Source organism: Syngnathus acus, chromosome 19 (genome assembly GCF_901709675.1).
Source record: "Syngnathus acus chromosome 19, fSynAcu1.2, whole genome shotgun sequence".
Taxonomy (NCBI): Eukaryota; Metazoa; Chordata; class Actinopteri; order Syngnathiformes; family Syngnathidae; genus Syngnathus; species Syngnathus acus.
Genome location: NC_051103.1, coordinates 1,951,727 through 1,975,004, shown reverse-complemented (window position 1 = coordinate 1,975,004; position 23,278 = coordinate 1,951,727). Strand labels below are relative to the sequence as shown.

Below are 23,278 nucleotides of genomic sequence, written 5' to 3'. Positions count from 1 at the left end.
ACATGCACACGACAAGCTAGTGGACACACACGCGCAAAAATGATTCAACTTTTAAACGTGCTGTTTGATTCTCACAGTAACACACGGGGGCGAGCGAGGGTGCGAGACCTTGTAGTCTGGATTCAATCGTGTTCTCATTGTTATTACCACGCCTGACGACGTCATACCCGCTGGCTGCCAACACACACACGCACACAGTGCAGAGGCGCGCATAGAAAAAAAAGAAGAAGACCGTAATGACATCCAATGGCGCAACGTGCTTTGTTTTCGGGAAAACTTCAATAATAAGCTAACGGACCATCCTGCCATAACAGGACACACCGCAGGGGGTGGCGAAGTGGGTGTAGTGATTTGCATGTCCGCCTCATGCTGTCAGGTTCAGAGTTTGAATCTGGGATGCCGGCTTCGTTAAATTATCCATACATAGGAATCTAAGTCTAAATTCCTGATTTTTTTTTTTTTTTTAATATTTGATGTTGCACTTTCCACCCCGAATAACACGCCTGGTAAGAGCGCTGTGCAAAATTAAAATATTAATTCACACTTTGGAAGATGTGAGTGTCCCTGACGCAGAGTGGTGTTGTTATTAGCGTCTGGGGGTAGGGCGTAGCCTCCCGCAGTCGTGCAAATGCACAATAACAAGGCAGTCGACTCATGGCCGCTCCACACCGAACATCTGGAGGTGTGCGACACCACCAAAGTTTTTTGTGCCTGCTTAAAAGTCGGGACAATCAGGGCCAACAAGCTACTTCAAGTCAAATGATTGCTCCATGAAATTTGCATGGGACTATTTTTGTTTCATCCAATACGATTTCTGCTTCTATATGTTGCTGTGACAATTTCATCGGCCCAGTGTATTAGAAATGGGACAGTTTGAGCCAAATCAGCCTTCGTGGTCAAAAGTTGTGATTTTGGAGATGAAACGGTTTGGACAGACAAGAACAGTATTAGTATTGACTGTTTTCCAGTTTTGCTGGTTTCTAGTTGTGACATGGTAATTGAAAGTGGATCATATCTCAGGTACCAAACACACTTTAAGCTTAACCAGTTATATCGCAGACTTTTTCTTTTTTTGTTTAGCTGACATTATAACAAAGTCTCCTGGAACGTTGATATAACTGTTCCCAAATGCTGAATTAACTCTTTTTTCCCCCTCCTCTCTGTGGAGTCTGGAAGCGTTCCTGCGCAACATGGTGTGAACTGCCTTTCCCACAAGTTCTAACGTCAAACAGACGTGAGCCAACCTCGTAGCGATCGTTCACATCGGCCGACGAGCGGCGGGAGGAGGAAAAAGGAGGCTCATCGCATTCATGACGCTCAAAGAATGTCCTCGCGCAGATGTTTTTCTACTCGACCTTTAGGACGACCTGGAGCTGCGCAACGGCCGCCCATATGTGCCGAGACTTTCCACTGCTGTGATTTCATACGGTAATGAGCCACTATAAGCTGCAGATGTTGTGTCAAACTCAGCGAGGGGAGCCATGGCAACAGGAGGAACACGCATACACACACACACACACACACACACAAAGGGAGCAAATGCATAACACACACTACAGACAACACGCACACAGAAAAGCAAGTAATGAAACAAACACTAAACGCAGACACAAAAAAATCTAACTTAAAATTGGCACGCACTCAAACATAAAACCCACTGTCGGGACAAAAACACAACAGACATGAAACGCACACGCAAACCACAGGCGGAAAACAATAAAAACAACAGTCATGAAACGCACACACAAAACAGACATTGAAACAAACAGGCAGACAAAACAAAAGCACACAACAAAGTAGACACTTGACAAACAAAAACACAACACGTGAAACCTGCAGAGACACACGGACACACACAAACAAAATCCTGATGCAACCCGCCGAGCTGAGCCAAGGTGATGTAAAGAGTGTCGTATGCGCTGATGGCGTGCCAAACTGGCTCGGGTCTCTGCGGGCTTCTCAACCCCTCTAGAACTCGGCGATGATGTCACACAGAGCGTCGCGCTCTATAAATTACAAACACGCTCGAGCAAGTAAGTAAGACCTTAAATCCATCGGTTTTCATTTCCGGAATGCAAAGAAAGGCTTCAAGAAGAAAAGACGACGGGCGTGAGAAGAAAGCGGCGGAGAGCAGCACACCAAGTTGACTAACAGCTGTTTATTCCACAAAGACAACACGCGGTCGCTAGCCGTCCATCCGTCCGTTTACATTTGTCCCCAGGTGGCAACCACGCCTTGAAGTGGACATCCAAAGGGAGAGACAAGCTTGTCCGTTTGGATGTCCGTTTTTTTTAGGTGATGTAGATGCGGTGAAAGTCGTTGGCCCCGAAGGCGCAGTTGCACTTGGGGCACTTACGCTGGCGTGTGTCGTAGCGCATTTTCAGACATTCGTAGCAGAAGACGTGGAAACACTTGGTGAGCACCGTGTCTTTGTCCCGCGTGTTGCAGCACGGGCAGCGCAACTTTGCCTGCACACACAAACAAACCAATTCAAGCACGTCGCTGGAAAGCTTTCACTACCCCCCCCCCAAAAAAAAAGGTAAAGCGATACGAGGAGGGAAAACGACATGCTCGTATTTTACGGTTACGTTTTCTTCCCCACAGGAAGAGTGGACTGCGGATGTTGCAACAGGCCCGCCTCACCATCGCGCTCAAATTTCTCGCACCTTGTACTGGTTGATTTCCTCCTGCAGGATCTCATCAGCGTCGGAGTACACCTCCACCTTCTTCTGTTTCTCCAGCTTCCGCCTCAGCCTTGAGAGATCCTCCTGGGAAGCAAGATTTATAGATTTCATTTTGGCACACCTGCAAGTATTTTTTTTTCTCTTAATTTAAAAAAAAATAAATTGTGGGCTGTACGGTGTGTTAGTGGGCAGCATGTCTGCCTCGCAGTTTTGAGGTTTGATGCTTACAAATAGTTAGGCAACAAGCACAAAAACTTTGCAAAATTAACTTCCTGTTCTTTATTGAAATAATTCATTTTTAAGTCCACTTTAATGAAATTGAAGACCTTCCAGTGAGTAAATATGACCACTCCGAGTTGCTGATACTTTCAAGTGCATTATTTTCCAAAGTGAGGTGAGACGTTTTCCAAAAAAGAAAACACGTTGACGTGAAGCTACCTGCGCTCGCTTGAGGTTGCTGCTCTCTCTTTCGCGGGCCGTGCGGTTCTCGGCGACGGCGACCTGGATCTCCTTCAGCTTGGCCTGCGTGTGCTCCAGCTGCACCTTCTGGTCCTCCGCCAGCTGTGCGGCCTCCACCGCCTGGAGCAGGAGAAAACAAAACAAAGAAAAAAAAAAACCTCAACAATGTCACTCTGTAACAGCTTTTTACAAACATATGCCGAGGGGTTTTTAAACATTCTGGGTCCGGGAAGAATTTTTTTTGTTTTTTTCCAAGGGCGCCCTCAAATGTGTCGTAAAGGCTATAGTTTAGATTAATTATGGAAAAACTGATTTGAAAAGCCTGGCATTTGAGCAGGGGTGTGTAGACTTTTTCTCTCTCCGCTGTAAGCCTAATGACGCAACCTTTATTACACACTGACGACTTTGAATAAACATGGGAACGTTTAGTGACGAGCGAGCGGGCGCAAGCAATTATTCGCGTTGCTCCATCTGTGCGCAGTCAAAGCGTGACGACGGATCATTAGTGAGTCACGAGGCCTTGCTCACCTTCCTCTTGTTGAGTTCCAGCGCTTGAGTCCTGAGCGACAGCTCTTTTTCCAGGGTGGCCAGCGTGCTTTGAAGAACTCCCTCTTTTTCCTCCAGTTTCTGCACCACCAGCAACTGAGCATCCACCTGGTAACAAGAAGGGGGGTGGGGGGGTCAGCCAGTAACTTTTAAGGCTGGGTGAGTATTCTCTTAAGCAACAACAGTGATTTGTGTATTTATGGTTAGGCAAATTGACCTGTTGGTAGATTTTTTTTTTTTTTTTTTTTAATCCTCCATTATTGGGGTAAAACTCACATTGATTGGTTTTGTACTCAGGCCAAAGCAATTAGTTTTGGCTCCATCTGGTGGCATCTTGGTGCAAAGGAACTATGTTGAAATGTGTTCAAGAGCTTTGCCGCCTTGTTGTGACAATTCATTCAGGGTTTTGGGCTCCCACCTGCGTCTTGAAGGTGAGGACCTGGTCGGCCAGCTCTTCTTTTTCCTCCTTGAGTAGCTTGTAGATCTGGTTGGATTTGATGCGCTCGCTCATCAGCTTGAAGTTGGCGTCGTCCTTCTCGCGCAGTTGCTGCAAGAGCCGGCTGTTCTGCTCCTGCATGTCCTCGAAGGCCTGGCCCGTCACGTCCATCTCGCTCAGCAGCGCTTCCTCCTCCTCCAGAGAAACAAATAACTCAGCTCGACACCTGCCGTTACGACCAGAGCTATGAAACTTGACGTAAGCAACTGGACCAAATTTCTACAATACTGCATTTGCTTCCCTTGCTTTTATGGTCAGCCTGTAAAGAGAACACCATATTCGATCTTTTTGCCTTGAACGGCCGGAATTCGGGCAGGAAGGAATCACGCTGAACAAATGTAAAACAACTGCTTCACACGGGGCCTGAGGCGCTGGCTAAATCAGTATCAGTCTGGACTGCGTTAGGTGGGCGGGACCTCCCAAGCCGAAGGTGCCTCAGGCTCTCCAAGCACCGTCATCTCTCGAGCTTATCAAGTCTCCATTGGACCATTTCAACCAGCTTCAACATTTTAGCTCCTGAGAGACGTTTTACCGAGGACGCGACTAAATGTAACTACCCAAACAATATGCCATTTTAAAGAGCTGCTTAAGAAAAGAAAAGCACTAAAAAAAAATAACCTAAAGCCCACAAGAACAATAATTGGAACGGCCAAGCAATTCTAAAAACACAGAAAACCTCAGAGGAAGCATTACAACCCCCTTTCCAAAAAATCGTTAACTTACAAATGCGCTTGCATTCGTTCAATCTTTGCGTCATATTTTTTTTCATGAATTTAGTATGAATGGCTCTTGGAGGACTTTAGCCCCCCAGAGCTACATTAAAAATCCAAGACTTGTCAAGTCAAAGGTAACAAGCGTTTTAAAACACGAGCCAACGTGGGTGTGTCCCATGTCGTCGTGGCTCAGGTTGAGCAATTACGACATTGCTGAGGCGACACGCCACCTCTGAGAGATCTCACGGCAGACTTGGACAAAGCTACACCAGAGAGGCACACCCAAAAAGATCCCCCTCCTCCATTTCAAGACATAGAGGTCATTCTGCAACTCCTCCCTTGACTCTTGCACCATGCTCAACTCCATCTTGAATTAAACCTCGGCACATGTGTGTGGTGAATACCTGTTTGGTGGCGGCCAGCTTCTTCTGCAGATGCTCGATGGTGTCTTCCGCCACTCGGATCTTCCTGAGGGCGTCTTCGTCGGCCAGCTTCTTGCTCTCCTTCTTCTCGCGCTCCTCCAGCTCACGCACCCGGATCCGCAACTCGTCCACCTACACGTGGACGTGGGGAAGATTATACCCTGCACAACTCATAAATTGAAATAATCTAATCTTCAATCTTGTCAGTGGGATGCGGTCATGTTCAAAATTAATCGATCACATTTAAAATCATCTTAAATGGGATTTAGCACGCACCGGCTACCAATTAAAGTGCCTCTGTCTAAGCTCCAAATTAACTTCAGATGTTCTAGTATGCTTTTGTTGCCATTGTTTTTCTTTCTAGCAGAAGCAAAACATGATGCTGCCACCAACACGCAAGGTAAAAGACAATCACAAAGATGTGGGGCAGACCTCTGCTTTGGACTTGCGTTCAGCTGCCATGAGCTGCACTTTGTCTCTCTGCTCCTTTGGAGCTGATTTATGCATGTCCAACAGGAGCTTCATCTCCTTTTGTGACTCCTGAGCTTTCCTGGAGGGCGGCAAAGCCACAAGATGTTACACAAGGCCAGGGTCAGAAATTGGGACTCTAAAGAGGGTCAGGTCAGGGGGGTGCGTACTTGAGCTCGACTCTAAGCATCTTCAAGGTGTCCGAGTCTTTCCGCTTTAACTCGTCGCTGCGCTGCCTCTCGCGCTCGCGTTCCCGCTCCCGTTCGCGCTCGGCCTCCCGCTCCCTCTCACGGGCCCGCTGCCTCTCAAGCTCCTTCCTCCTCTCCTCTTCCTCCTCTTGGTCGTCGTCTTCCTCCTTCTTCACGTCCGCGGCGTCGCTGCTCGACTCCTCCAGGGCCAGAACGCCGGCGTCACTGCTCAGGCAGCGTAGCTTTGGGCAAAAACAAGTCGTTTGAGAACCTTTGCTGTCATCGATAGCGTCGTGAACTTCAAAATCGCAAGTAGGCAACATTTGAAAGCGGGCAGCGTAAACGGGAATCGTCTACCTTGTTGATTTCAATCTGGGTTTCGCGCAGCTTCCTCTTGAAGCGCTGCACGTCCCCTTTCAGCTGCAGGTTGTGGTTCTGAAGGCTGCTGATTAAGTGTCGCATCTCCCTGTTGATTGGTCCTGGGGTCGATAACAGGAAACATTGGAGTTTTTTTGCATCATGACATCATGCTTTACTAGACGCTGTTGCGGTTTGTCGCTGAGGCTTATATGGTACCTGCTTGCTCATTGGCGGCAAGATTTTGCTCAAACTCGATGCGCAACATCTCGTATTCTTTGCGCACTTGGGCCAGCGTGTCCTCCAGCTGGATGACTTCGGTGCGTAGCTTCTTCTGGAGGGACAGCTCGTCACTCTGAGGGGAAAGATGCGCACAGCTCAATAGGGCACGTCACAGGCGTTGTCTCAACAATCGTCAATTGCGCAGAAAAGAGAAATAATTTGGTGGGGGCAGACAATGAGGTGTACCTCCATGTGCTCAATCTGTCTGAGGTGGGCGTTCTTGGCTGTAAGCAGGAGGGCCCGAGCCTCATCCAGCTGGGTTTTCACTCCCAGGGACTCGTTGTAGAGCAGCGAGAACTGGGACTGCAGACACTTGTACTCCACCGTCTCCTTCACAACTTCCTCCGGAATATTACGCAAATCCATCTGGAATAAGGAAGAAGTGGCAAACGTTTAGGCGTAGGCTGCGTTTGCAATCATTCACTCCTTCCTGATCACTATATACAATGGATATATAAACGTAAAAAAATACAACACACCTCTGCTCAATTGCCATATTTTTGTGAGACCAAAAATCTAAGCATCCGCTTTCCTCACACCTGCTTTGTTTAGTTAAATGAACTCTAACTTGAGCTGCGCTTTGTCTGGCTGCTCGTCAACACGGCCGTCCCGATTGGGAGGAACAAAACAAACAATGAGAACTTGCTGAAAAGCTGGGAGTTGCTCCAGTTGATGTCATGCACGCTACATTCCAGCGGGGCTTAATTGCCACCCTCACGGGTATTATGTGAACATGCAAACTGTAGCAGCTCGTTAGTTAGACGACCTCAACTTGCACCCACGCAACAAAAAGTAGTCACTAAAGGTCACTGTCACCTTGAGCTTCTCACTCTCCCTCACGGCCTCTTGAAGCTCCACCTGCAGCTTCTCCAACTCTGCCATGCGGCTATTGGCTAACTCCTGGATGTGCTCCAGCTCCGTGTTAAGACTCTCAAACTGCAAAGTAAAAACAATTGTGAATAAAACATTTGCAAATGGAGGGGTGTTTTAACAAGCACTCACCTTTTGAATGGTTAATGTTATTTGGCCTCCGGCAAGTCCGGCTGAGCTGCCGGTGCTACTGTAGCCAGACTTCAGCTGCAGACCACAAAAAAAAAATAGACCAGAGAGGTTATTAATCACTTATGAATTATTAAGAGTAAAAGGCACCCCACCTATGAAAAAGCAGTAAATTAACCTCGTTGAGCAAGTGGGTTTAAGTTGTGTTTATTTAGATTTATTTGCTTCCCGTCTCTGGTATTTTTGAAAAATGATAGCAATTTATTTTTCCACTGATGCGTCCATAACATTTGGGTGAGAAAAACGTCCGCTTTAAATCACGCTTGCCGTCATTCGGGTCACGAGTGAGCTGGAGCTTGCCCCAGATGATAGCAAACATCGTAATGTCCAAAGTGGCAAAAACCAGACAAAATAAGGAAATTGCACCTGCTCCATGGCTTCCGCCAAGTGCTTGTTGAGCTTTTGTTCCCTGTTTCTGAGTTTCTCAATGTCCCACTGTAGGTCCTCCACAGTGGTCTCCATTTCCGACACCTTGGTTTCTGCACTGGTCATCTTATCCACCAATTCGTTGTACTGTCAGGAGAAGAGGGGGTGGGGGGATGCTTATATGTTTGGGACACGCCCACGCAGCCGCAATCTCGAGCGTGTCTCAAGGCATCTCACCTCCATGGATGTTTTGTGATGTCGGCCTTGCAGCAGGGTGGCTTGATCTCGCAGTCTACGGTTCTCGTCCAGCAGGGTACGGTTCATGGCGCCCACGCTGGCCAGGCTCTCGTCCTCGCACGCTGCAGGCAGGTTGGAAAAAATAAAAAATATTAAACTCGATATTTCCCATTAAATTTGAATCTTGCAACCATCATCTTACCCGCAGCTTGGATCTGCTTGCACATGTCGTCAATGCAGCTGTGCAGCCTGTCAAAGACGCACACGAGGCAGGCGATGGCGTCCTTGCTGAACAGCATGCGATCCTGGAGATGCAGCATGACCTCCTCTTCGTTGCTGTACTCCAGCGTGGCTAAGAACCCTTTGGCGCAGTCGCTCAGGGGGGGAGGTGGTGGCGGCAATGCTTCTGTGCACGAGAATCGACAATTTTTCAAAAGGGGTCACAAATATTAAGTGGCCAATATACCATCTAACCTGTGGTTGCTTGCCGTTGGGGCTCGGTGGGGTTTAATTGGTCCGATCCGTCAGGTGGTGGAGGCTGCTGAGGAGCCTCCGAATGCCTCTCTTTTGTTACTTCATCTTGCTGCTGATGCTCTGGTGGTTTTCTGTCATTCTGTGCCTCAGGAAGTGGAGGTGGCGGCACACCGGAGGGTGGTGAGGCGATACCGACAGCGTCTGTCTCCATGGGTACAGGATCAGGAAGTGGAGCAGGTGGGGGAACTGGTGTTGATGGGACTGGGGCCTCTGGTTCAATACATTTACGCAGAATACGGACCCTTTCTTCCAGCTGTAATCAAGATTTTTTACCCTAAGCACGGATCTTTAAATCGTCAAAGTCAAACAATTGTTTTGTGTAGTAGTACCTCAGACCAGTAACGATTTACAATCAACAGGGTGGTGTCATCAGTCGCTTGCCTCTTTTCAAGCTTCTCTATTTTCTCTCGTAACTCGTCCTCCATCGCTTGTCGCTGCTCCAAGCGCTCACTCAGCTTTTTATTCTTAAACTGGATCACTTTCATGTCCATTTCCTCCTGCACATCAAATAAGAAAGGCGTGAGCGTGCTGAATTCAAGTGCAGGCAGATTTGCCATGTAAATGGGCTCACCGTAGACGAGACTCCTGCTATGCGAATGGGCTCAATGAGAGTGGTGGTTGTCTTCTCCTCCTTTTTGCTTTTCTTCTCAGGTGGGCCAGGGGGACTGTCCCCCCCGGAGGGACGTTTTCCTCCTCCGGCACCTGACATTTCGACTCCCCCTTGTGTGTAAGCCAACATTTAGACATGTTATAAATAACAAGCTGACGCAGAGACCATACTCATTGATTCGTATTGACAGCTATCAACGACTTTAGCCACGTTTAAACAATTCCAGTTACAATAGTGAAAATGAATTAACGTAGACTTGAATTATTAATTCGGGTAATATGTGGCAAACCAAACCGACAAATACATCTTTTACTTAGCTTCAATTAGCTTATATTAGCTCTATTGGCTACGGTAAGGTAGGCTAATGCTAATACCAAAGCAGCCTTAGCACGTTAAATTCCTTGTCGACTGGAATACTATTTCACACGCACAAACAGCATAGCATAATTTTGTAATAAAGTTCGCGAGTGAAACAGTTTCTATTTACGATACAAACCTTCTCCGGAGTGAATTGATGAACACTTCACGACATCGGAGCAGCTAGCGGAAGTGCGATTCGTACTTCCGCTAATTAAGTTCGCTGGCTTGCAAAATACCGAAGGATAATTTTTATGTTTACTAGTTTTTAAAATAATTTTTTTTCAATTTCTGATGCTTTTGGTGTAGTTTATTATCACATTATAAAGGGTGGGGGGAAAACCAACAATAAAAACCAAAACACTGCAACGGACTCCGACCACGTGAGGGCGATACTGACACCTCCAAAATATTTCCCAAACCTTTTCGGGCAGTAATCCGGTCAAAATGTCCTCATTTTCTAAGTATTGTTTTATTCTGGGCTGAATTGCTTCGGATACTGTCGCCACTGACGCACGTACCGTGATGGCTTCACAATAGCTTTGTCGCATCACACTGCAGCCTTTTGAACGCTCCCTCGGCGGTTGTTGTTTGCGTTTCTCTGTCATACATGGTGAGTACCGAATAGCTTTGCACGGTCAGTGAACGGACAGCCAATACTGGGACTTGAGTATCAGTGATATATTTTACAAACAACATGAGAAAGACGTGGAGAAGACACATTTCAACTATGTCCGCCTTGCGTGTGTGGAATAAGATCAAGCCGAAAACACGTACATACCTGCATGCAACACACACACACTTCCCTGTATTTAGTGCAGTTCCTGTTATTGTGTCGCTTTGAACTCTGACAACCTTTTTGTTTTTGTGTTTGTTTGAAGAGTCCCATCCCGTCAGCATGACAAAAGACATAGTGCTTGGAGATGATTTACCTGATTGGGTGGGTGCAAAGGAGTTTTACCAGAAGTATGACCCCAAAGAGGTGATTGGTCGGTGAGTCCATTGAGGAACAAAAATAGGAGATCACTGTAGAACAGGCAGAGTATAAACTACCTTGACTACTGTGTACAATTGCAAGCAAGCAGTCGAAGTGTTTTTTTTTTTTTTTTCTTCCCAGGGGCGTGAGCAGCGTGGTGCGCCGGTGCGTGCACAGACACACAGGGCAGGAGCTGGCCGTCAAGATCATCGAGATCACCTCCGAGAAGATGACCATTCAGCAGCTGGAGGAGGTGAGGACCTCCACGCTCAAGGAGATCCAAGTGCTCAACATGGTCAAGGGCCACTCGTCAATCAGTAGGTCCAAAATGCACTCATGACCTGCTTGGGAACGCAAACCTGTGTGATAACAGCCCTTGACTCTTTCACCTAGTCACTCTCGTTGATTCCTACGAGTCCACAACCTTCATTTTCCTGGTGTTTGACCTGTAAGTAGAATAGCACGTATGGGTAATTGCCGTGAACATTTTAAATCTAGTACGGCTCTCCACTGAATTGGTTACATTTGTATCTAATATCGTGATGCTCGATAACAAAATGACAGGATGAGGCGGGGGGAGCTGTTTGACTACCTCACAGAAAAAGTTACACTGAGTGAGAAAGAAACAAGGTGAGCCATCTACATTTTCCCCAAAGTGTTTCAAAGAAACCATTCTAACCTCTTCACACCGACGCAGGAGCATAATGCGAGCTCTGCTGGAAGCGGTACGCTACCTCCACTCCCGCCATATCATCCACCGAGATCTGAAACCCGAGAATATTCTGCTGGATGACCAGGGACAAATCAAACTGTCCGACTTTGGCTTCTCGGTGCAGCTGCAGCCCGGGGAGAAGCTGAGAGGTACACGAGGAAGAATCAAAGTGTTCAGTGAGTTCCCGCTATACGCGACACTCGTTTAAAAATTGTTGCACTTTGTTGTTGTTATTAGAGCTTTGTGGAACACCCGGCTATTTGGCTCCCGAAATCCTAAAATGCTCCATGGATGAAATGCACCCAGGCTACGGAAAGGAAGTTGATCTGTAAGTCCGGACCAGATGGAGCCCATTTATTGCATCTGTCAAGGAAGTGTGGGTTAAAATTTTGGAAGCAGAATATCAGGAAAGGTCTTATTAGAACATAAGAATTTTTTTTTTTGTGTCTCCCACTAGATGTATCACTCCAACATATTTCCTTGACACCAATTACTGTTTCGTGAACCTTTGTAACTTGCCATTCTGCATATAATCAGTCAGGCAAAATAGTACTTTGCTGCCACCTTGTGGCATAATGGGGAATTACTTATTTTTGTTATTTGCAATATATGCAATTTAACATGGTGTGTGTGTGTGTGTGTGTGTGTTACCACAGCTGGGCATGCGGCGTGATCCTCTTTACCTTACTGGCCGGCTCGCCGCCCTTCTGGCACCGCAAACAGATGCTGATGCTCAGGTTGATCATGGAGAGCCGCTACAAGTTCGGCTCGCCCGAGTGGGACGACCGCTCGGACACTGTCAAGGATCTGGTGAGCTGGATTGACTTGAAGGTTTCCGCTTGTGCTGTGAAAAGAACGCCGCTTACCCCGCCACTTGCGTTTAGATCTCCAGGTTGCTGGTGGTGGACGCGGCCGTGCGTCTGACGGCCGAGCAGGCCTTAGCGCATCCTTTCTTCAGTCAGTACCAGAAGGAAGACGTGCGGATCTTCAGGCCCAGGAAGTCGTTCAGGGTGAGCGCGTTCACAATATACAGTTCCAATTTCTTAACCTTTAAACCACGACGTGATCTGATGCGGGTTCCCCTCCCGCTCAGGTGTTGATCGTGACGGTGCTGGCGTGCATCCGCATGTACAGCCGCTACCGCCGGGCCCGCCCGCTGACCCGCGAGGTTCTGGCCCGGGATCCTTACTCTCTGCGAGGCGTGCGCAAGCTCATCGACGGCTGCGCCTTCCGCATCTACGGGCACTGGGTGAAAAAAGGCGAGCAGCAGAACCGGGCCGCCCTCTTCCAGAACACGGCCAAGGTCATGCTGCTGGAGCTGGAGGACTTTGAACCATAAACCTCATTTCTTTTTTTTTTTTATGCTATGGCGCTATTGTGTGTCAGGTTTCTGTCTAAATTTAAAAGGAGGGATCAAGGAAATGATGCCTTACTGCATGCTGTCCCAAGCATGCAGAAAGAAAAAAAAAATCTGCTTAGCATTTTCTGTTGTTGTTGGGTTGTTTTAAACTCAAGTCACATAATTTTGTTGTGCGCTTTGCATTAAAGGGCATTTGTACATGTTTATTTGGGATGCTAACACTTCAAGAAAACACTGTGACTATCTAATGAACTACTTACAACAACATTGTGTGAGTAGCATATTAGCATACAAAGAGATTGTATTCACTCATTTTTACATGTCCGAGGACTAAAAGACAAATGTGAAATATTTGCAACGTGTACTGTACTTGCATGTTTATGGTTAAAAAAAATATATATATATATCCATCTTTCTTCATCAAAAAAGCAACCGTTTCTTACTGAGATCTCATTCCATTGCATCATGACGAAATAAATACTATTTAATATTCACTCCAATGTCCTCCATCTGATTATTTTGTCTTCCCATTGTGCGATGTATTTTATAAAGATAAAATCTATTTTTAGGAATAAAACCCGCGCTGGGTGTAAAAAGTTTGAGAAGCACTAAAGTGTAATAAACACGTTGCTTCCACTTAAATGTAACCATCTTTCGTCATCGCGGCAGCGTGTCTGTAACCACGGCAACCGGATAGCCCGCTTCCACACAACCATTAAGTCGAGGGGTGTGTTTTGTGCATCTCGGCAACCCGCTATAGCCACTTGATGCTGCCTGATTTTAAAACACAATCTGCTTCTTGCCGGGAGAGCTTTTTCTTCATTTGGAGCAATTTGCGGAGAGGTAAATATAAATAATGATGTGTTGAAAGAGTAAACACATCTTTGGGGCCTGGTCCTTTCTGCGTTCCTTGTCCACGTTGGCTGAGCCGTAGCGCTGTTTAAGAACATTATCCCCTTTTAATCCACTTTGCCTTCTGCTTCACGCAGGTGAGCAGACAGTCAGATGGAGCCGGGCGCCGCCATCGCATGCCCGCGTCCTCTTTTAATTGCTTTAAGTGCTTTCTTTGCACCCTGCTTTTTGCACTTTTGGTTCAGTTTTGAAGCGTTTTGACGCTCAGCAATATGGAGGATCCGGATATACGGCAGCAGAAACTGGACAATCAGGTAAAAACAAATATTCTGTGTAAAAGAAAGCCGAATAATAAATTTTCTTTGTGACAAAAAAAAAATCATTGATATAGTATATTTTTCAAGTTTACGTAGAAGCATTTTTGTGTGTCAGAATCACCTGCTAATATTGATGATTAAAATTATAATTGTCTAATTGTGTCCCAGCGATCTATTTTGCTAAAGAAGCAACAAAAGAAGCGTGCCGATTGTCAAATGGTGGTCGCTAACCGGGACGCCCGCCAGAAGAACCGCAGACAAAAAGGCCGCTCGGACGAGACGGCGCTGCTGATCAGCCGGTCCCTGAGCAACATCTCCCTGAGCGGTTAGTTCCCCGCGTCAAACCCGAATACGCCGCCGTCTTCACAAGCTTTTAAGAAATCATTCCTATGCAAGACCAAGTGGAGCACGCGCATGACAACCCGATGGATGTCATCACGCTGGCGGAGGGCGAGGATGACGACGCCGAGGCCGCCGCCGTGTCAGGTGAGGTGGTTGCCGAGAGGCCGTTCGCTCCCAAAAAGCTCAACTTGGACACGGAGCAAGACGGAAACGAAACGGAGGACAACGATGTTGGCGCGGAAGGCCAGAAGACCAAGAACAGAGAGAAAGACAAACGTGAGAAACAAGCGGAACATTCCAGCGACGGGTTCAGTGTACTAATTAAGAACGTGTCGTTCCCAGCCGAGGAGGACAATGACGGCCGGGAGAAAAAAACAAAACGGAAAGACAAAGCCAAAGAGCGCGACGATGGACAGAAGAGCAGCAAGATGACGAAACAGGAGCGCAAAAGTAAGCGTGATGTTCTCTCTTCAGCTCCAAGAACATTTTGGTTTCACGTTGGCTTTTTGTGCAGAGAAGCACTCGCACGACACGTCGGCTTCAAAGCCGAAGAGTCCCAAGAAAAACGGACGCCACGAAAGCGCTGACGAAGAGGAAGACGAGTGCCCGACACCATCCCGTGACACTTCTCGGAGGAAACATCTGGACACGTGTACGTCCTCGTGCGAGCGCCATCCACGTGACTATCTGGTATGACGCCGCCTGAATGTCCCCCACAGCCAGGTGCCAAATAAGCGACGACAGCAAGGACGAAGACCTTCAAACGGAAGCCAAAGAAGGAAAAAAGAAGAGGGGAGAAAAAACCACGCCGAGCTTAGCCTCTCTCAACTCCAACTACAAGGAGAGCTCGTCTTCGGGCGGCAGCCAATCCACTAACGGAGTGAGCAAATTGACCTAACTCACTTTTGCTTATTTGAAAGAAAGTCCAAGTGCATTTTTGTCCCCGCAGACGGCCTCTCCTTTATCGCTGGAGGACCTCGAGGCCTTCGCCTTGCGGCCCGCCCCCAGAGACGTAACCATCCAGTGTCGGGTCACCAGAGACAGGAGAGGCATGGAGAAGGGCATGTACCCCACTTACTACCTACACATGGAGAAAGAGGACGGAAAGAGGGTCGGTTCTCATCAATTCCAGAATGGAAGTCACCACTGTCGTGTTAGTTGACTCTTCGTCCCCTCTGTCGGCGTTAAGATGTTCCTAATGGCGGGCCGTAAAAGGAAGAGGAGCAAAACATCCAACTATCTCATCTCAACAGATCCTACCAATCTGTCCCGAGACACTAGCTGCTACATCGGAAAGCTAAGGTTGATTCCTATATGGAAAAAACAGTCCGTCATCTCGTCGGTGTAACCGATTTTTTTTTACGTTCCAGGTCCAACGTTCTGGGAACAAAGTTCATCGTATACAACGGGGGAGAAAACCCGGAGAAAAAGCCTTTCATTAAAGAATGCGAATCTGTGAGACAAGAGCTGGCCGCCATTTTTTACGTGAGTCGAATGAATCAATGTCGGCTGTCGGTCCGCTAACTTAAGAACTTTGTCGATTTCTATGATAGGAAACTAACGTTCTGGGATTCCGGGGTCCTCGTAAAATGACGGTGATTATCCCGGGAATGCTGGAGAATGACGAGAGGGTGGCCATTCAGCCCAAAAATGTCGGTTTACAATCGGGGTCGCCGTATGGTGTCACAATGTGAGGGGGGAAAATGTCTAACGAGAATCCCGGCGACAATTACAGGAACAGGAAACCCTGCTAGCGCGCCACGCTAGCAACAACACGGACAAGCTAGTGACCCTGGTCAACAAATGTCCCAGCTGGAACGAGCAGACGCAGTCGTACGTGCTAAACTTCCACGGCCGCGTCACGCAAGCCTCCGTGAAAAACTTCCAAATCATCCACCCGGAGAACGGTGAATTTATTTTTCCGCAACTGCCAAAACCAAGAGGTCGGCCTAACGCGCCGGATGTGTCTTCCAGGCGACTACATCGTGATGCAGTTCGGTCGCGTTTCCGAGGACGTCTTCTCGATGGATTACAGCTTCCCCATGTGCGCCCTTCAGGCCTTCGCCGTCACGCTCTCGTCTTTTGACGGCAAACTGGCCTGCGAGTGACCCTCAAGTGCTCTGCCGCATCTTGGATCTGAACTGCACACTTAATAAAAAACAACAAGCTACCTAGCTTACCCTTGCACTACATTAAAAAGTGTACCTAATATTATGGCCGGCAAGTTTCCTTCTTTTCTTTTTTTTTTATTCAAAGCTATTAAGAAGCAGAATAATCAACTTGGTCTGCTCAGCACAAAATTTGAAGGCCTCTTATCTGCAAATAAGGAAACACGAGTGGTGCAAAGAAATCATATAGCTTATCACCATGATCATATTTCCATTTCACAAGCGTGTGACTTAAAAGCAGACAGGAAGGGCAGATAAATCTGCATTGCATAAGAGCTCTCACAACAACTTAAATATATGAAATTACTCCAAACTGAAATGCTTCCATACAGATTTCGATCTGGACGATAGAGTTTCTAGCCGTACGTAATCTAGCGTCCGACAGCGGTCACTCGACGTCTGGCTAATTCTCATCCTTTGACATGAGAAGAGCAGTGCGATGAAATCGCATTTCAGCTCACTTGCGGTCACTTGCCTCGCCTGCTCGCCAGATGAGAGAGGACGGTACGTCCCCCTTCCGCCGTCTGTCACGCAAATAGAGCGTTACGGCAAAACGAACCTGAGATGGAGACGAGGCGATGGAGCAGCTCAAGATGCTGCAGCTGGTTTTATTACACGCCGGACTTTGGCTCACAGGTATTATATTTTACTCCACTTATATATCCTTGAATGAATTTTTTTCCAAATTTCTTTACTTTTATTTTGCAGACACGAGTGAGAATTTTCAGTGCGACAATGATTTCACGCTTACAATCAGCTGCTCCGTCAACCTCACGTCAGCCCACGACGGCCTCCACTGGCTGAATTTTGACAAAATGTATAGCGAGTAAGCGCCCTCCCTTGCCCGCCTCTTGGTAATAAATATACAAAATATATTTAAATAATGGTTTCTCTGCAGCGAGACGTACAAATGCAATTTGTCAAATACCGGCGGAGGCCACGGCTCGTGTTCCGTCGCCATGGAGAGTTCTTGCAATTTTGTGGATTTCGACATGTACAAGATCACGCTGTGCGGGAACGCGAGCGACGGGGCGAAGATGTGCCACATGCTGGACGACAGATATTTGCCCAAGGAACACAGTAGGGAGTCTTCTTGACACTTAATGGGTAGATTGTGTGCTCGAGATGCAAATGACAAAAATCACTGCCCAGTTAAGCCCAACGCGCCGTGCTGCCTGGCAGTCAGCCACAACGCCAGCCGACATCACTTCATGTGGAAAAACACCTACGAAAAATGTCGCTTCACCGTCCTGAAGGACAACCTCGAGTATCAGCTCTGTTTCTACGATGGGCGAGACAAAGGCGGAGTAAGGGAGGGTATTACGGAAGGGGTCAAAGGTCACACACTGGGCTAATCAACATCTTCTCCACCCTACCAGCTGAGGTTTCACTACACGGACAAAACGGACTATTCTGTGGATGACCGCGACCTTGAGAGGAACACGGAATACACCACCAGGGTCAGGTCCAAGCCCAGCGAGACACACTTTAAGGGCCAATGGAGTGATTGGTCACAAGAGGTCCGCTGGAAGACTGACTCGGTCACCGGTGAGGCTCATAAACAGGTTTGAGTGAATGACAAGAACGTCAATTCTCCTTGTTGCTTTTCTTAAGATTCCCCAGCTGATGGCTTCCTTTCCAAACATGGCAAAAAAACCTTCCTGGCTTTAGGTGCGACAGCCACACTGGCCCTGATTTTGGGCTGCGCTTTGCTAATAAAGTAAGTCGTTGCCGCAAATCCCATACTTGGCAAAATACGCATCTGATTGGTTGTACAGGCGGAGGAGAGATGAATTCGTTCCCACGCCGGAACCGTACTTCCAGAGCCTGTACGCTAATTGTCACGGTGACTTTAAGGTGAGTGTGGCCACTCTGGCGCTGCGACCAACATTTAATTTTCTAACAACTGATGACAGAGCTGGGCGGACACAAAAGGAAACATGACTATGACGCTCAAGCCGGAGGACACGCTTAAAGTAGACAGCCACGTGGAGGAGACTCCAGCACGGCACGACGAGATGACGTACGAAAACGTCCCAAACCAACCAGAGCGTTTGGCGGCACGCGGGCCCGCCAGCATTCCGCCCTGCTACTGCCCTGAATACTGCACAATGAGCGACTTGGAGAAGTCCGCACAAGTTTCCGGAAATTAATTTGCAAAGGGTTAAGAAATTTCCAATAATGTAAAAACCATGTCACCATAGTGGACCATTCATGCAAAATACATTTGAAAAATCATGACATTTCAACAGATTAAATCTTTTCAGGCAAGAAAATGCAACTTTACTTTATATAAAGTACATTTCAAGGCATATCCAAACAAGAGTTGAAAAACATTTGAAAGAAATGAAACAAAAGTAGCTTGCTAAAATTTACCCACGTGCAGGGGAAGAACATGACATGACTATTACAATATATTTTTGACTGACTGATGCATTGGTCTTCATTTCCTAAAGATTGCTGTCCCATTTCTCGAAAAAGTAAAGATTAAGTACAGTTGTTGCACATTTTGTTCTAAACCAGCATACTGCGATTATCTTACATAAAATATACTTGTAGATTTTTTTTTTTGCTATTAATGTTGACATCCTATTGGCTGATTTTGAAGTGCAAATAAGCATGAAAGCAAAGTCCTAAACGGGATTGGACAACAAAAATCTAATGACCGAATAACAGAAGCAGCACACTGAAAATGAAATGAACACACCACTTGATGGAACAAATATTAGAATTTGGGCTACGACGCCCCGACCAGGAGAGTTTTTGTAGAAACCTTTATTTACGTCAACACATACATGAACAAAGCACCGTTTACCCTTAAAGTCTGATACAATGGTATGCCTACCCGCCTCGGTCACGGCCGCCTTTTTATTCATCCAGACAACAAAAGACTCGGAATGAACAAAAAGAAAGCCGAGGCGGCGGATTCTATCGTATGTTACAGCATGCTGAATAGAAAAACCCAGGAAGGAATTAGACAGAAGCATCTAGAGACACTAAGTGAAATACGACAGTATAAAAGTGCCATTCATTATACAGCAGTTCAAATACTGACAATGAAAGACGCGGACATTTACATGTGGAAAAGAAGAGAAACAAAAACACTTTCTTCCTTCAACGTGGATGGCGGCCAGCTCGCGTGGACTCTGTGAAACTGGATCGAAGTCGCGTCCCCCCCCCTCGCCAAATAAGACAGTCTAAAAAAGAAACGAGCGGGGTGCTGCAGCGCCGATCCCCTCTCAACGTTACGCGTCGACCGGCCATTAAGAGCAAAAACGACGTCGCCAAAACAAAAGACAGGTCAAAGTGGATGGCACAGAATGTGGAGAGTTTAAATACAAGTCTTTAAGCGAGTCCCGATGTGAGGGGAGCACATTCATTGTGACTGAGCGGGGAGGCGATTCCTTCAGCCCGTCCTTGCCCTTACGAGGGGGAGAACTTTTTGGCTTGTGATCGGACTCTTTTCTCGTAATCTACTCTGTTTTGGCTGCAAATGAAAGGGAATAAGCGTCAGGTCGTTGAAATGCCATTTCGTGACAAACACATTCAGGAGAAAAAAAAAAATGCATTCATTTGTTTTTCCCAATGTCTCACCAGTAGATTGTGTAAGCCTCCGCTTGGGCCGGATCCTGGATGTTAGGCTCGTTTAAGAGTTCCTGAATACCTAATAGGATCTGTGGGAAAAATTACAAAGTCAGACAAAATGAAAAGGATTTTTCTTTTCTACCCTGTGTTTTCATGACAAGAAGCAGAACTAACTAGCGCCACATACCTGCTTTATTGTGATGGCTGGTCTCCAGTCCTTGTCCTCCTCCAGAATAGAAAGGCATACGGTGCCTGATGGATACACATTTGGGTGAAAGAGAGGAGGCTCAAATTTACCTGAAGTAAAAAAAAAAGCCTTAGTTACAAATCAAGTACAACACAACAAAAGAGCAAACAGGAGATTTTACATACAGCTAGCTGATATTTTGACCATTACAATGGAACAACAAAACAGAGACTTTGTAAAACCGGAGGAACGCATTTCAATCTATTTTAGGAAGACGACAATATGCCTCGGATTCAAGAGCACGGCTTCCGAGGAATTCCGACCACTGACTAAGGCTGCTACTTGTATCAAAGTCAACAGATTAGGAAAGGGCAACTCACATTTTGGAGGTGATGAAGGATAGTCGTCCTTGAACAACATGCGCAGTTTGAAAAGGCCTCCTTCCCACGGAGTCTGGTGACACGCAATTAAGTGATCAGCTTCGCAAATACGCAACGTCCCTCGCACGGCTCGCCCGATCACGCTTCGTTTTGAAATCAAAGCAAAGGTTGAAAAATACATGCAGTACACATGCTCATTTGATATAGGAGACAATCCATAACCTCTTGGAAACGCATTTGAAATGAGTTGTTTAAACGGAATGATTATGCAACGTTACCCCCTTCTTGCCAGGGATGGCGCACTCCCAGTTCATAAGGTTCATGGTTCCATCTGGGTTTTTGGTTGGTACTGCAACAAATCCCTGAAGAGACAGAACAGACATTCAAGAAAAGCGAACTTTACTGTACGGTGATTTATCACAAACTTTTGTTTTTTGGTGAGGGTTTGCTGTATACTTACAAAAGGATGATCTTTCCGCCACGCTTTGCGCTCCTGGGCAAGCCGGCTCAATGCAATGCCAGACATATTTGTGGACTCCTGTATTGAAGTGGAAAACTTTTATTAAAACACACGAGTAAACCAGGTGAGTCAAACTCATTTGTCACATGCCACGTTGTAGTTTTGTTTACCCTTGGAGGGCCAATATGACAAGTGCATGAATGCTTCAATATTACAGTACAAATTGATGGATGACGTTTTTTTTTTTTTTTTTAACAAAAAGCCAGTAAATGTATGTGGACATACTGTAGGAACTTTTCTGAGCCATAGTTTTTACTCCAATTAACCTGAATGTTTGATCACCTTTCTATACAGGCGGTGTATAGTGACAGCTACCGCAATAAATAAAATGTTCTTTCATTCCATGGCGTTTGTTGCTCCAAACTGAAGATAAAGGTTGCATTTCTAACAAATGCTTTCAGAACTAATATGGGCGAACCAAAGCGCAAACATAGCAACTGTGCCACTCCATATAGCGTCTTCATCGTTAATTGAAGTGAACGCTGACTTTTTATGTTTGAAAGTGACAGTTTGGACCGTTTTGTCTTTAGCGATCGGTCGCAAACAGAGTTAGCAGTAGCACCCCACTCCGTGGTTAGCATGTACATTACTTCCAAGCTTTAAGCTCCCGTTTACTGCGCTTCCGCTCCTTGCATTCTACGTAAAAGTAATCTCACTATTGTTTGTAACTGCGTTACCTCGACATTCTTTATGTCGGACAGAGTCAAAAGTCTTGAAACCCATTGATTAGCAAGCTAGCAGGTTAGCTTGCGAAGCTAACTCGTGTGCGCCAGAACCAACAGGCGCAGTTAGCGACTGTCATGGCCTGATGCAGCACAAAAAATGGCGCAAATGCACTTAATTTGAACATATTCCGCCAACGAGATGCGGAACCACGGAATAACTCTTCGATAGTCCCCCTGCGACGGATTCGACATTCCACTCAACAAAAACAAGACGTTTAGGGTTAGGACAAAGAACGTCAGCGCCGGGAAGCACATTACATTAGTGCATTATCAAACTAGCGAAAATGGCGCAAAACGAAGCGGGTAAAAGCGCTTTGTACGTGACTTAACAGTCACGTTCCGTCACGGAGGTGCACTCATACCTTTTAATGTGGTTGCTTTGGCTCGGGGGGGGACAAGCGTTGGGTATTAAACGGGTTCAAATCGCGTTAAACCTTGTAAAGTTTCCCTCCTGAAGAAAAAAAAAAAACACCCGCTCCGACTCAAGCCAGACTTGTAGAGAGAGGGTCGAGCAAAATTTCATCTGTCGCTTACTTCCGCCTTCGCTTAAATACAATCTTCTCATTTCAACGTCATTTTGGATATACAAGTTTCAGTCTTTTGGTTTTAATGCCAAGCATTCTCGCATTTATGATCTTTGAGTTTTAGATTTTTTTTTAATTTAGGTTGACAGCTTCTGATGATAAACCTTGAAGATTTCAGTCGTTTATTATTAACGTCAACAGGTGCTACTTCCCTCTTGACTGCAAACAACCGTGGTAATACCTGGCAAATATACGTGGGTGCTTTTTATTGAACTAAAAAAATGCTTATTTGACCATTGTAAATCCATTCCTGTTTCACGAACGAGTGGATACGCTGGCCGATTTCTATCTTATTATGGTTAAATATCTTTGGGTAATATGGGCGTATTATACCCCTGATACATTTTAAAACATTGTGCATTTGTACAAGGCAGAAAATGTATCAAATCTAACATCTTAAGTGTTGTATTAAAGCATTTTATGGTTGAATAAAAATAGACATGTAAATGAACTAGCTTTGTGTATTTCTAAACTGGCGATATCTAGGGCAGCTATGCTACGGGAGCAGCGGTTAAGTATAACACAGAAGAGGTCGCTATTCATCATAAAACAATTCCAAGTGTTTCCAACGTTGTGGGGGACAGTGAACAATAATTTAAAAAAAAAAAAAAAGAAAAGGTTTAAAATGCACTTGGCCATATAATGCAAAACGCAATTGACAGGCCGACTGTTGTAAGAGTAGTGGAGACTCGTTTTGTTACTTATTATACTGCCCTCTTGTGGCCAAATCGGAATTACCAGCGGGAGCTACAAATTTAAACATGGTTTACATTTCTTATATTGTTTTTTTCA

The 23,278-nt window shown here is 46.2% G+C and overlaps 5 protein-coding genes and 1 long non-coding RNA gene across 9 annotated transcripts; 4 read left to right on the top strand and 2 right to left on the bottom strand.

Annotated features, from left to right (window-relative positions):
* The first annotated feature begins 252 nt into the window (after positions 1-252).
* On the top strand, positions 253-2,719 carry LOC119138379. Its single transcript, XR_005101135.1, has 2 exons — positions 253-1,428; positions 2,605-2,719. It is a non-coding gene; the product is annotated as an uncharacterized LOC119138379 (long non-coding RNA).
* Positions 2,139-10,578, bottom strand: LOC119138233 (E3 ubiquitin-protein ligase BRE1B-like). Of its 2 annotated transcripts, none has more exons than XM_037278106.1 (20): positions 10,560-10,578; positions 9,383-9,531; positions 9,141-9,308; positions 8,752-9,064; positions 8,480-8,683; positions 8,278-8,399; positions 8,041-8,187; positions 7,618-7,692; positions 7,432-7,551; positions 6,802-6,981; positions 6,553-6,688; positions 6,334-6,455; positions 5,959-6,218; positions 5,753-5,870; positions 5,303-5,452; positions 4,108-4,320; positions 3,672-3,797; positions 3,123-3,263; positions 2,667-2,768; positions 2,139-2,468 (listed from the first exon to the last, which is right to left on the bottom strand). In XM_037278106.1, exons 2-20 carry the CDS (start codon positions 9,518-9,520, stop codon positions 2,292-2,294), a joined length of 3,012 nt encoding a protein of 1,003 aa, XP_037134001.1. In that variant the 5' UTR covers positions 9,521-9,531; positions 10,560-10,578; the 3' UTR covers positions 2,139-2,291. The 2 variants fall into 2 exon arrangements, with proteins under 2 accessions (XP_037134001.1, XP_037134000.1); XM_037278105.1 differs by lacking the exon at positions 10,560-10,578 and adding an exon at positions 9,918-10,013.
* phkg2 (phosphorylase kinase, gamma 2 (testis)) lies at positions 10,140-13,321 on the top strand. Its single transcript, XM_037278284.1, has 10 exons — positions 10,140-10,391; positions 10,660-10,771; positions 10,896-11,071; positions 11,148-11,202; positions 11,319-11,384; positions 11,452-11,615; positions 11,704-11,794; positions 12,123-12,276; positions 12,351-12,476; positions 12,560-13,321. Exons 2-10 carry the CDS (start codon positions 10,677-10,679, stop codon positions 12,803-12,805), a joined length of 1,173 nt encoding a protein of 390 aa, XP_037134179.1. The 5' UTR covers positions 10,140-10,391; positions 10,660-10,676; the 3' UTR covers positions 12,806-13,321.
* A 216-nt stretch (positions 13,322-13,537) lies between these two features.
* Positions 13,538-16,553, top strand: si:dkey-220f10.4 (tubby protein). 2 transcript variants are annotated; one of them, XM_037278236.1, is made up of 13 exons: positions 13,538-13,669; positions 13,816-13,992; positions 14,164-14,320; positions 14,392-14,613; positions 14,680-14,787; positions 14,852-14,989; positions 15,057-15,217; positions 15,287-15,448; positions 15,527-15,639; positions 15,708-15,822; positions 15,891-15,989; positions 16,073-16,244; positions 16,312-16,553. In XM_037278236.1, the coding sequence occupies exons 2-13, from the start codon at positions 13,951-13,953 to the stop codon at positions 16,443-16,445; spliced, it is 1,623 nt and encodes a 540-aa protein (XP_037134131.1). In that variant the 5' UTR covers positions 13,538-13,669; positions 13,816-13,950; the 3' UTR covers positions 16,446-16,553. The 2 variants fall into 2 exon arrangements, with proteins under 2 accessions (XP_037134131.1, XP_037134130.1); XM_037278235.1 differs by having other exon boundaries at positions 14,392-14,787.
* Positions 16,554-17,027: 474 nt separating this feature from the next.
* On the top strand, positions 17,028-18,979 carry LOC119138301 (interleukin-21 receptor). Its single transcript, XM_037278296.1, has 8 exons — positions 17,028-17,141; positions 17,214-17,331; positions 17,404-17,585; positions 17,658-17,812; positions 17,885-18,053; positions 18,120-18,225; positions 18,284-18,362; positions 18,422-18,979. The coding sequence occupies exons 1-8, from the start codon at positions 17,084-17,086 to the stop codon at positions 18,656-18,658; spliced, it is 1,104 nt and encodes a 367-aa protein (XP_037134191.1). The 5' UTR covers positions 17,028-17,083; the 3' UTR covers positions 18,659-18,979.
* A 92-nt stretch (positions 18,980-19,071) lies between these two features.
* On the bottom strand, positions 19,072-22,403 carry ube2ib (ubiquitin-conjugating enzyme E2Ib). Of its 2 annotated transcripts, none has more exons than XM_037278382.1 (7): positions 22,265-22,403; positions 21,118-21,195; positions 20,936-21,019; positions 20,658-20,730; positions 20,278-20,387; positions 20,100-20,179; positions 19,072-19,992 (listed from the first exon to the last, which is right to left on the bottom strand). In XM_037278382.1, the coding sequence occupies exons 2-7, from the start codon at positions 21,181-21,183 to the stop codon at positions 19,929-19,931; spliced, it is 477 nt and encodes a 158-aa protein (XP_037134277.1). In that variant the 5' UTR covers positions 21,184-21,195; positions 22,265-22,403; the 3' UTR covers positions 19,072-19,928. The 2 variants fall into 2 exon arrangements, with proteins under 2 accessions (XP_037134277.1, XP_037134278.1); XM_037278383.1 differs by lacking the exon at positions 22,265-22,403 and adding an exon at positions 21,855-22,183.
* Positions 22,404-23,278: the final 875 nt, after the last annotated feature.

What these genes read in the sequence shown, in the direction of transcription:
- LOC119138233 (XM_037278106.1), bottom strand. Translation starts at nt 9,520, where the DNA reads ATGTCAGGTGCCGGAGGAGGAAAACGTCCCTCCGGGGGGGACAGTCCC. An exon ending in CCAACGGCAAGCAACCACAG is followed by an intron (nt 8,684 to 8,751) that starts GTTAGATGGTAT and finishes TCTCGTGCACAG; the next exon opens with AAGCATTGCCGCCACCACCT. An exon ending in TCCTCACCTTCAAGACGCAG is followed by an intron (nt 3,798 to 4,107) that starts GTGGGAGCCCAA and finishes TCTTGTTACCAG; the next exon opens with GTGGATGCTCAGTTGCTGGT.
- phkg2 (XM_037278284.1), top strand. Translation starts at nt 10,677, where the DNA reads ATGACAAAAGACATAGTGCTTGGAGATGATTTACCTGATTGGGTGGGT. An exon ending in ATTTTCCTGGTGTTTGACCT is followed by an intron (nt 11,203 to 11,318) that starts GTAAGTAGAATA and finishes ACAAAATGACAG; the next exon opens with GATGAGGCGGGGGGAGCTGT. An exon ending in CTGAGTGAGAAAGAAACAAG is followed by an intron (nt 11,385 to 11,451) that starts GTGAGCCATCTA and finishes ACACCGACGCAG; the next exon opens with GAGCATAATGCGAGCTCTGC.
- si:dkey-220f10.4 (XM_037278235.1), top strand. Translation starts at nt 13,951, where the DNA reads ATGGAGGATCCGGATATACGGCAGCAGAAACTGGACAATCAG. An exon ending in GAGCAACATCTCCCTGAGCG is followed by an intron (nt 14,321 to 14,391) that starts GTTAGTTCCCCG and finishes TTCCTATGCAAG; the next exon opens with ACCAAGTGGAGCACGCGCAT. An exon ending in TGCTACATCGGAAAGCTAAG is followed by an intron (nt 15,640 to 15,707) that starts GTTGATTCCTAT and finishes TTTACGTTCCAG; the next exon opens with GTCCAACGTTCTGGGAACAA.
- LOC119138301 (XM_037278296.1), top strand. Translation starts at nt 17,084, where the DNA reads ATGGAGCAGCTCAAGATGCTGCAGCTGGTTTTATTACACGCCGGACTT. An exon ending in TTTGACAAAATGTATAGCGA is followed by an intron (nt 17,332 to 17,403) that starts GTAAGCGCCCTC and finishes GTTTCTCTGCAG; the next exon opens with CGAGACGTACAAATGCAATT. An exon ending in ATATTTGCCCAAGGAACACA is followed by an intron (nt 17,586 to 17,657) that starts GTAGGGAGTCTT and finishes ATCACTGCCCAG; the next exon opens with TTAAGCCCAACGCGCCGTGC.
- ube2ib (XM_037278382.1), bottom strand. Translation starts at nt 21,183, where the DNA reads ATGTCTGGCATTGCATTGAGCCGGCTTGCCCAGGAGCGCAAAGCGTGG. An exon ending in CCATCCCTGGCAAGAAGGGG is followed by an intron (nt 20,731 to 20,935) that starts GTAACGTTGCAT and finishes GCGTGTCACCAG; the next exon opens with ACTCCGTGGGAAGGAGGCCT. An exon ending in CAGCCATCACAATAAAGCAG is followed by an intron (nt 20,180 to 20,277) that starts GTATGTGGCGCT and finishes TTTTTCCCACAG; the next exon opens with ATCCTATTAGGTATTCAGGA.